This window comes from the organism of the source record quoted next, unplaced genomic scaffold, assembly GCF_019419815.1.
Source record: "Pyrus x bretschneideri cultivar Hongxiangsu unplaced genomic scaffold, Pyrus_bretschneideri_v1 Contig9, whole genome shotgun sequence".
Taxonomy (NCBI): Eukaryota; Viridiplantae; Streptophyta; class Magnoliopsida; order Rosales; family Rosaceae; genus Pyrus; species Pyrus x bretschneideri.
The window spans coordinates 8,300,907-8,310,280 of NW_025999831.1; the positions used below are offsets into that span (position 1 = coordinate 8,300,907).

A 9,374-nucleotide genomic window follows, 5' to 3' on the forward strand; every position below is an offset into this window, starting at 1 on the left:
TGCTAGTTATAGTTGGCTGTCTAAGACAATAAATACCTGGTGGTTGTTGTTGATATGGTCTACAAGGACAATAATAGCTAGTGTTCATACAAAATTAAACAAGTGTGTGATATTAGTTGTGTTTATAATTTCCGTCCTTAAGGTACTTTACTATTATAATTATACTATTAAAATGCTAAACTTAGCTTTGATACTAAATTCGAAAAGCAAAGGCCCAGTTAAATAGTCGAACAACCATTATAACAACTAGACGTAAAACCTTGCACATGGAACTCGACATGTTTCAGCATGACGACCACTCACAATGTAAGTATAAGGCTTTAAAGGTTGAACTCAGAGGTACCCTGGTTAATGTCCAGTTATTTGTATGGCAAACATTTAGCTATAACAAAGTGCTCGAACAAAGTATGATCATCAGTTTAGTAGGTTAATAATATAACTACAATAGTGTTTCCTTGTTTTGGACTGGAAGTATAATTAAACAAATACACTAAACAAAGAAAGAAAACTTACTTAATACTTAAGACTTGGAGATCACTTGAATATATACACTTGGAATTTTTATTGATGTATAAAATGTTTACAAAGAGAAGTGTTTACAAAGAAGTAAGCAAAGGGAGCAAGAAGGCCAAGAGAGCTAAAGGCTTTGTCGGTAGGTATGGTAGTCGTGTTGGTGTGATGTGGTATGTAGGTGTGGTGTATTTACAATGAGAGAAAGCTTCTCTTTTATACAAGCATCTCTTTGGGTGCTCGTCAATTTTTTCTTGATTTGTCACTTTGCTTCCATTGTTTCTGAATCTATTGAAATTGTCGACACAATTTTTGAAACGCGGACTGTATTTGTCTTCTTTTTGCTTTGTCTCCTTTTGCTTTTGTTTTGATAATGGCCATGTGAACTTGCTGCGTGTCTTGTCTCCGTGGAGCCCATATTTGTTATTTTTTCTTTATGCCCATTTTATGTATTATAACAATCTTTTGTCCTGATGAATAAACACAGTTTTTAGGGGCCTTTTATTAGTTTTCCAATTTTTTTATGCTAGTTTGTAGGGGTTACGATTTGGGTGTGTGTGTGTGTGTCTATATATATTACTTCTTCAAAGACGTTTAATTCCATATATATATATATATATATATTACTTCTTCAAAGACGTTTAATTCCATATAGCTTTCTTGTATTATAAATATTTGTTCAAAGATGGTGTAAATTCTATGTAGGAGAGCAGCAAGCTGTGCTTCCATGGGGACATCAAACCAATAGCCACCTCTGCAGAAGTGGCCAATACAAAACAAGTCGGCCCTTCACAAAATGCGCTGGAAACTCCCTCAAAGACGGCCAACGATGGTGGCTGTATCGCCCCTTGGAACGTAATTTTAGAACAAAATGTTTGTATAAGAACCCTGATTTGAGCAATTAGCTGCCATTTTATAATGATACGCCATTATGTATTTATTTCCATAACCGTTGCCGTAACGTCCCTATAATTTCATGTGTGGTTTCCGCAAGTTCACACAAATCCGATGAGTTATTTGTCTTTAGGCTCCTCAATCCATGTTATTGGATTGATGTCTCAAATTCTTCAGGTTATGAGATTTACAAAGGCATTCACATTTAAGACAAGTTAGGCACGAGAGTTGCCGCGGGAATGGCCAACAGGAAAAAGAAAGAAACAAAGCACAAAAATGTGGTTAAAACAGTCCGAACGCAATATACTGCAACTGTACATGTCTGGTTTCCTTTTTAAGACATATGCACCCTTCCAATATGATGCAGACAATTCTATGTCCTACTCTTGCGTAAACGGCATAATAATACATACTCCGCGCGCAATAGCTACAATATAAAATAAAAAAGAAAATAAACAAAACAGACATCCTTCTGACAGCGTATTATTTCCGGTCCTCGGTAAATTTGTTTGCCACCCTGAGATATGGATGAAATTTCCAACCTCAAGAGTGAAAAATTTGGATCCGTCTTCACAGAACAATAATTAGGGAATTACCGGGCCTGTGCTTCTAGAAGGATGTTTGTTGCTACATTGACGTCATTTCTAGCCTGCACTAGTGCCTGTCTGGCAGAGTTCCTATCAAAGCCCATAGAAACCAGAGTACCAATGGAGTCCTCTGTTGGCTCTGTTGCAGACAGCATGGAAGAGGGATAATTTCTCTGAAAACAAACGAGGAAATTGATGACGTGCATAGAAATATGAAATCAGAACATAACTTAACCCAAACGCTTATATATTAAATAACTTGTGCTGCATAAGCTTAAATGGCTAGCTTCAGGAATATATGTAAGCACTCCTCTATATTCATTTGAAAATTAAAAACTTAATTTGCACACCGATATATTCCAACACCAAATGACATGCATCATATTTAGATTTGCCTCAGTCTACCATTCTGCACATTTATTTTCTTTCTTAGAAAACAAAAAGAACATATGCAAACAAAAAAAATGAACCTCAGAAACCAAACATAAATTTACCAAAAACAACTCGTCCTTGACTTCAGCCAGAAGGACAAAATAAACATATCAAAACAGAATTTGAATATATCATTTTCCAAATTACTTGGGGGTCATAATGTTATTTCTTTTGCTTCTGTCATTCATACTTATTCTGGATCAAGTTACTCTTCTGCATTTAGCGCAGTACAAAATTGGAACCATCGCAAATAAGTCCTCTCATCGTCTCTTTTATTAATGCCACACTCACCACACCAGGAGCAAACTCTTTTATCCCTAATTCTTACGACTGCCAGTCCATCTTAAACATACATGCCTTGCACAACATTCCATATAATAGGGTCCACAAAAGTTGCCCTACCAAGTTTTATATAGGGAGGTGATTTCCACACCCCCTTTTTAGCGGGTTCATAAAAGTTGCCCTATTTTCCTTTATATATACCTCTACTCATGAACTGTAATCTAACTCACTCCTGGGCAACAACCTGGTCCCTATCCCAGTTTGACTAAACCTGCATTCTATTTTGATCAGCTTTAGTCCTGTGCATTGTGGTGCCACTTTTAGCAAACATGTTCCCGCGAAAGTATTTTATGATTAGAAAGCCTTTGTCTTTCATGGAAAATAGACTCTTTCTTTAGATAAACTGAGAATATATATTAAGTCCCCTTCTAACATGTATCTACAATATTGAAAACAGAAGAATGCTTGCCTCTACTTGCCGAGCTGTGAATGGTGGTGCATTTCCCACAACATTTCTAGATGGTGCTGCTGGTGGAGTCCTCATTGATGGCCAAGAAATCCTTGAAAAGAAAGAGGCAATGACTTCTGGGAACTGTGAAATGAGAAGACATGCACATGAATAAATACAAATGTGTTCTGCAAAATAAGCAACTATTGACCCGATAACCGTTGAAGTGTTAACGTATGTAAATGTAAGAGAGAAATATGAAGGCAAAAGTACATGCATGACCAAATTCATATCCCTCAGAATGGTGTGATCAACATGCGTTCATACAGACACATGTACACGTGCAGGAACACATGTAGACACAAATCCACCATTGATTGTAACACAATGGAAACTCCAAAAATAAATAAATAAATAAATAAATAAACAAAAATGTAAACAATGCACAATAAAAGCAATACACTGCAATGAAATTGTTGAAAAAAACTGATTCTGTCCGAAAGTATAGCAAACTTTGTAACTGATTAAAATCAAGAGTCAAGTATGTCCAATTACTGAAAAGCTTCCATAGTTGACACTGAAAAATCGAAGCTTTAAAAGCCACATTGAGAACATGATTTATCGAACCCCCTAAATTCAGGAAAATTTATTTTAAATAGCAGTTCACAAAAGTCAGGCTTTTCTTTTCCATTTGCAAGGCCTAATCTACGATTATATATCTCAGGGTTCAGAGAGAGAAAAAACATTAATTACCGTCTGAACAGAATACAGACCCAAACTATTGGCCACATCTTGAAATACAACGCAGAAAAAAAAAATGCATGGTTTCCTTTACTTTTTTCTTTGGTAAGATCATAAGTGAACCTCAAAAGTCAGACTGAAATATAACCTTTGCTTTGCGGATAGAGAAGACATTTAGATGATATAAGGAACCACAAATGACTCCAAATATCCCCGGTATGATTGATCGTTTCCAGGATGATAAAAGAAGCTGCAAGAGAGAACAAAATCTAGATTTAGTGCCAAGGGAAAGAAAGAAAGAACAGCTGAGGCACACGTTCTGCAACATATATGGTTAAATGGAGTACTTTGATTGCACACATTTTACCTGTAGACCGGCTAGATATATGAAAGACTTATCTGAGAAGCGAACACCAAATACACGAAAGCGTGTTGAAACTGGAATATCAAAGAAAAAGGGTACAAAAGATGCAAATATAAGACCATAAGGTCCTGAAGTAAATAGGTTGACTGCTGGATCTGCAAAAGACAGGAATTTGACGCCAAACTTTATCAGTGTAATGCACAGAAAAAAGCAAAACAATGTAGAAAACCAGGAAATAAAACAATCTGCAATAATATTCCATCTATAAAGGGTTTTCTTCAAATTCCTTACTAATTTGAGTAACCTCAATCTATGTGCTGTCTACATTGTAAAATTGAAAATTGGCACAAGTAGAAGGGCCAGTGAGCTAATCAACCAGCAGTAGGATATGATTGTGATTTCATCAAGCACTGATGCTGCCACAACCCATATCAAGAAGCCATGATATCCAGGGTTGCACTAACTATTGTCGTAGAAAGGAAGATGACAACTACCTATTCATCCAAAATATCACTGTAAAATATCATAGATTCCTGTTTTCCAATTGGCGGATTTGGAATTGAGAAACTCAGGTTTGGAAACGCAACAAACATGGCATAGAGGTATCCATGGCCCACTACAAGACAGGTTTGCATTAGAAGGGTTCAGATTACACAAACCTCAATGACCATCATAAAAACAACTGCTCTTATGCTCTTATAGAAAGAAAGATGGTTTAAAATAGATCTTGCCATAGTCAATTTTTCACTAATGATTTCTAAGAGGCTTGAGATTTTCCAAAATAGACAAAGTACTGTCCTGTACAAATAGACAACTGCATGCAAGTAAACAAGCTAACAAAGGACCAACGGCATGAAGTCGGGAAAATAAATAAAAGGCAAAATAATGACATAAAACTTAATTTACAAAGAAAAAGAATGTAAAAAAGAAAAAACTATCCACACCTTTAAGGATTGCTAGAGCAAGAATCTCAAATAGTAAAGATACCGTCACAGAGTACAATATGAACACCTGCACAATCAAGGTATACTGATTATTACAGTAAAATCAACAGATAATAGCAAAAAACAAAAAAATCAATTGCATTCTGCATTGTATTTTATATTGTCGAAAGGTGGAAGTGAGACAACATTATCAATTAACAAACAAGTCATACATTATTTACTTGAAGTACTTTTCATTTTGTGTGTGGTCGGGGGAGTGGACGTGGCCCACTTGAGTTATATAAGATAGCCTGTAATATATCATGTTATTAATGCACCTCAGTACACCCGCCACACACAACTATGTATCTAGGCCATCCCATATTAGTTTGGGTTCAGATTAAATTTTCTCCTCCATTCACTGGAACTAGTGGTAAAACAAGTGTCCAATGTCCCAGCCACCAAACCCTTGACATATTTGGTTCACTAAAGAATGTGATTGTATGCGGCTGCATTTTTGTGATGGTACAAATGTCAACCATGAACAATGATGTAACAATGGAAGTAAAGGTGGCAATGAGGTGTATGGTGGTTATGGTATGACCACTACCAACAACAGACACATACATAGAATATTACAATGTTGTTGGGCAGAAATCAAAATAACTAAAGCTGTGCTCTCGTAAACGTTGAATGATCTTGATTGTCTTAGTGGAATCTAAGATGTTAGGAAGTGGTGTAGCAGCTGTGATGGAGTATGGAAGCCATATCCCTGTTGTGGCAATAATATATAAACTGTCAAGTCACAACTCAATTCTTGGAATCTCCCTTCCTTTCATTGGTTCATAAGACTATATTGAAAGTGATGCACTTGGCTTGATGCTCCCCTTTGCTTTTGCTGTTTCTTAAAAGCTTCCTTTATTTTGTTGGTAGTGTAAAATATGAAGGGGTTTAACTTGGCTATTCCCAGTCACCTACAAGCATTCTTTGTAAAAATACTTGTCTTTTGGTGGTGGAATGCAAGAATATTTTGGAATTGTACTGTGATAACTAATTTTGGGTAATTTGGATAAGAGAAATAGAAGAACTTTTTATATTTATGGAAGGGATGTAGTCTAAAAGGTGAGTTTATGGGCATCCTTACAGGTTCTTTTTTGCCAGCTTTTAGGGATCTTTCACTTCTGTAATTTAGTAGATTGGCAGCGCTGCTGTCGGATAGTTTTTCGTTAGCATTGTATTACAATGTAAAGATGTATTTTGGATTGTTTTTAGGTTTGTACCATTCTGTTGGTGGATCTCTGGTCCACATGTTGTGTATTGTGATTTTAATCTCTTCAACAAATTATTTTTTAGGTTTGTACCATTCTGGTGCCTTCACAAAATCCAATCAAACCCTTCATAGTTTTTGATAAGTTATAACTCATCCAAACTGGCAAACTTCTGAAAGATGTGTAATACAAATTACAAACCATGGAACCAGATTAATCTTTTATTTAGGCACAAGATATCGATAATATAACATCTGACACAGGTATTCTGAAAAAAGTATGAGCAGAGATGTCAGTGAATATTTTACGCTAACAGATTACTCACTGAGTATTTATTGGAACCTATCTGTCTCTCAAAGACCCTGAAGTAGTATAGCAGATACAGCCCAAACATCAGTTCTGGTGTAGATGAAAAGGCAAACACTGACACAATTAACTTCCAAAGGCGAAACTTCCCGAATATGTCCTGACAAAAAAAGACAAAAATAATTTGGTCAGAATCCAATTCATTCAAGAGTTCCTAGCGCCTTTCACAACAACAACAACAACAACAACAAAGCCTTATCCCACTAAGTGGGGTCGGCATCCTAGCACCTCTCACTAACTAAAAAAATTAGGATTGGGGATTTTTATTCTACACAATCAACCAAGCTGAATAACAGTAGTTTGGTTTCATCTACTAATCCAAATGCTTTGTGGATTTTCAACTCGAGATGTAATCACCCTCAAGAAGTTAGATCACAAACAGAAACAGGTTATTAGGAGGGTATTTGGTAAAATTAAGGAACCAAAAGAAACTATGTTGCTGGTCCAGACATTGATTAAATTAACCAAGCCTAAGGCCAATTTCTCCTTGGGAGAAAAAATTGTGTAGACTAATTTCATTTTAGAATCCAGACACAACATAAACATCTCTCTATTTTATATCTAGGGTGGAGTTAATTGACCAGTTTCAAAATTTCTCTCACCTTGATAGACCAATCCCAAACAAACACTGGTTGTTCAGTCTTGTTCTACAAATCTATGGGTTATATATGTTTAGTAGGGGTTACAGGAGAACTGAACATTAGGGTGGGTTCTTTGTTGAGGCCAGGCAATATTAAATCCAACGAGTAGCACCCACCTCTAACGTACAAGAAGACCTGCATGATAGGAGAGTTAAAATGCCATAACTCAGTAGCGATCTCCATAATCTCCCGAATCCTCAAATTGTAGTATTTTCCAATTTCTAGGAAGAAGGGAGAGTTCATCCAAAACTAAAGTTGCGTACGCAACCCCAATTCAATTCATCCTCAAACATCTAGACAAATTCTGGTTTCATGATACCTTGATATTATATAAGACGAAATTATTAAGTAGCTTAGCATCACAATAGAGTTCAAGCCCAATGTCCAATCCCCATTGTTTCTTCAAACTAATCCAGAAATAGCAGGGCAAGACACATTTTAGGTTTCCAACCTCATATTGAGTTGTCCAGACAGAAGAGTGGAAAATCAATATCCAAATCTGACTGGCAAGTGAACCCAAACTGAAAGTAAGCACACGGAAATTAGAAAAATCTGTTAACCAGACAACAATCAATTCCAGTCTGAGGTATCTCCATACCAACCACAGCGAACCACCGAAAATCAACATCTAGCTGACTAGATGTCTAATACTGATGAATAACTAAAGTGTCCTACACACATGCACACTCACACACACACAGGGATTTAACTACACAATTACGAGCCGCCGAAAAACTATAATGATGACCATAACATGCTGAAGAATGATGCTGATGAAATAGCAACAATGACTTACACAGGAAACAAAACCCAAATTCAACAAAACATTTAACATCAAAGTAAATTAAAACTAAAAAAGAAACAATTTTGGCACAAAACCCACCTGCAATTACATCTTAAAATGCAGTAATTCGTCAATACTTAACATCAATAACAAAAAAAATCGTCGCAAAAACCTTAAAAATTATTAAAAAGTGGAGAAAAAGAGCACCAGATAAGACAATCCAAGCTTGCTCGAACGGCCCTGGATCCCAAAGAAGACGGTGAAGAGACCGCTGGCAACGACGAAGGCTCTGGTAATAGGAGCATTGTCTGCGATGAATAAACAAGAAAGCTTCTGGGTCATTCAACACAAAGAGAATCGAGAGTAGAAGGATACATAACATATGAAGATGGTTCAAAGCAATTTGGGGAAGTGAATGTACGCACGGAAACCAGATGGACCGCCGTTCATCTTCTCAGTGAAGGACGAAGAAGCAACAACGACCTTCACAGTTGACAATCACAATCTCTGTTTTTGTGATTTCTCAGCCCTCTCTGTCTTTTTTTTCTTCCGTTTTTCTTGGTTTTATTTTTTATTTTTGAGAAAAAGTGACGGGGCAAATTTCTTACGCAATCAGTTAACGCCACGTAAAAATAGCACAAAAATAACAGATTATGATCAATACAATAACTAAGCGGATTATTATTGGATCACTCGATAAGAACCTGTTAAGAACGAGTCATTAATAGGTTTACACGAGAATAACCCATAGCCATGGGTAACCTGTTTCGACCCGTTAAGAAAAAAGTTATTTTGATAATTTTAAACAAGTGGGGATCCTCGCCGGATCCTCTTTGTGAGGATTCCAGGGATCCTCCAATCATATTCGTTCATTGTACATCGTGCGGTCAGTTTTCGTTATGTACTGTTTATATTCAATTTTAAATAAAAAAATTACAACAATTTTTTATTGTACGATGAACAGATGTAATTTGAGGATTTTCAGGATTCTCACAAAGAGGATCCGACGAAGATCCTCTCTCATTTTAAACTACTAAAAAGCTTACTACAAAATTCAATAGCCGCAGTGTATGTATTGTATATTGAATATGTATAATATTCTATATAAGTTAAAAAAAAAAAAAGTTAAATTTT

The 9,374-nt window shown here is 36.1% G+C and overlaps 1 protein-coding gene across 1 annotated transcript; it reads right to left on the reverse strand.

Annotated features, from left to right (window-relative positions):
• Positions 1 to 1,681: 1,681 nt before the first annotated feature.
• Positions 1,682 to 8,826, reverse strand: LOC103935207 (rhomboid-like protein 20). Its single transcript, XM_009344969.3, has 8 exons — positions 8,666 to 8,826; positions 8,448 to 8,548; positions 6,775 to 6,915; positions 5,203 to 5,269; positions 4,262 to 4,413; positions 4,043 to 4,144; positions 3,175 to 3,297; positions 1,682 to 2,164 (listed from the first exon to the last, which is right to left on the reverse strand). The coding sequence occupies exons 1-8, from the start codon at positions 8,688 to 8,690 to the stop codon at positions 1,997 to 1,999; spliced, it is 879 nt and encodes a 292-aa protein (XP_009343244.1). The 5' UTR covers positions 8,691 to 8,826; the 3' UTR covers positions 1,682 to 1,996.
• Between the last annotated feature and the right edge of the window lie 548 nt (positions 8,827 to 9,374).

Bases quoted from the DNA above. Each gene is read 5' to 3' on its own strand.
- LOC103935207 (XM_009344969.3), bottom strand. From the start codon at position 8,690: ATGAACGGCGGTCCATCTGGTTTCC. The intron at 6,916-8,447 runs GTGCTCTTTTTC...TTTTTTTGTCAG, and splicing joins AGCTTGGATTGTCTTATCTG to GACATATTCGGGAAGTTTCG. The intron at 5,270-6,774 runs GTGAGTAATCTG...TTGATTGTGCAG, and splicing joins TAGGTTCCAATAAATACTCA to GTGTTCATATTGTACTCTGT.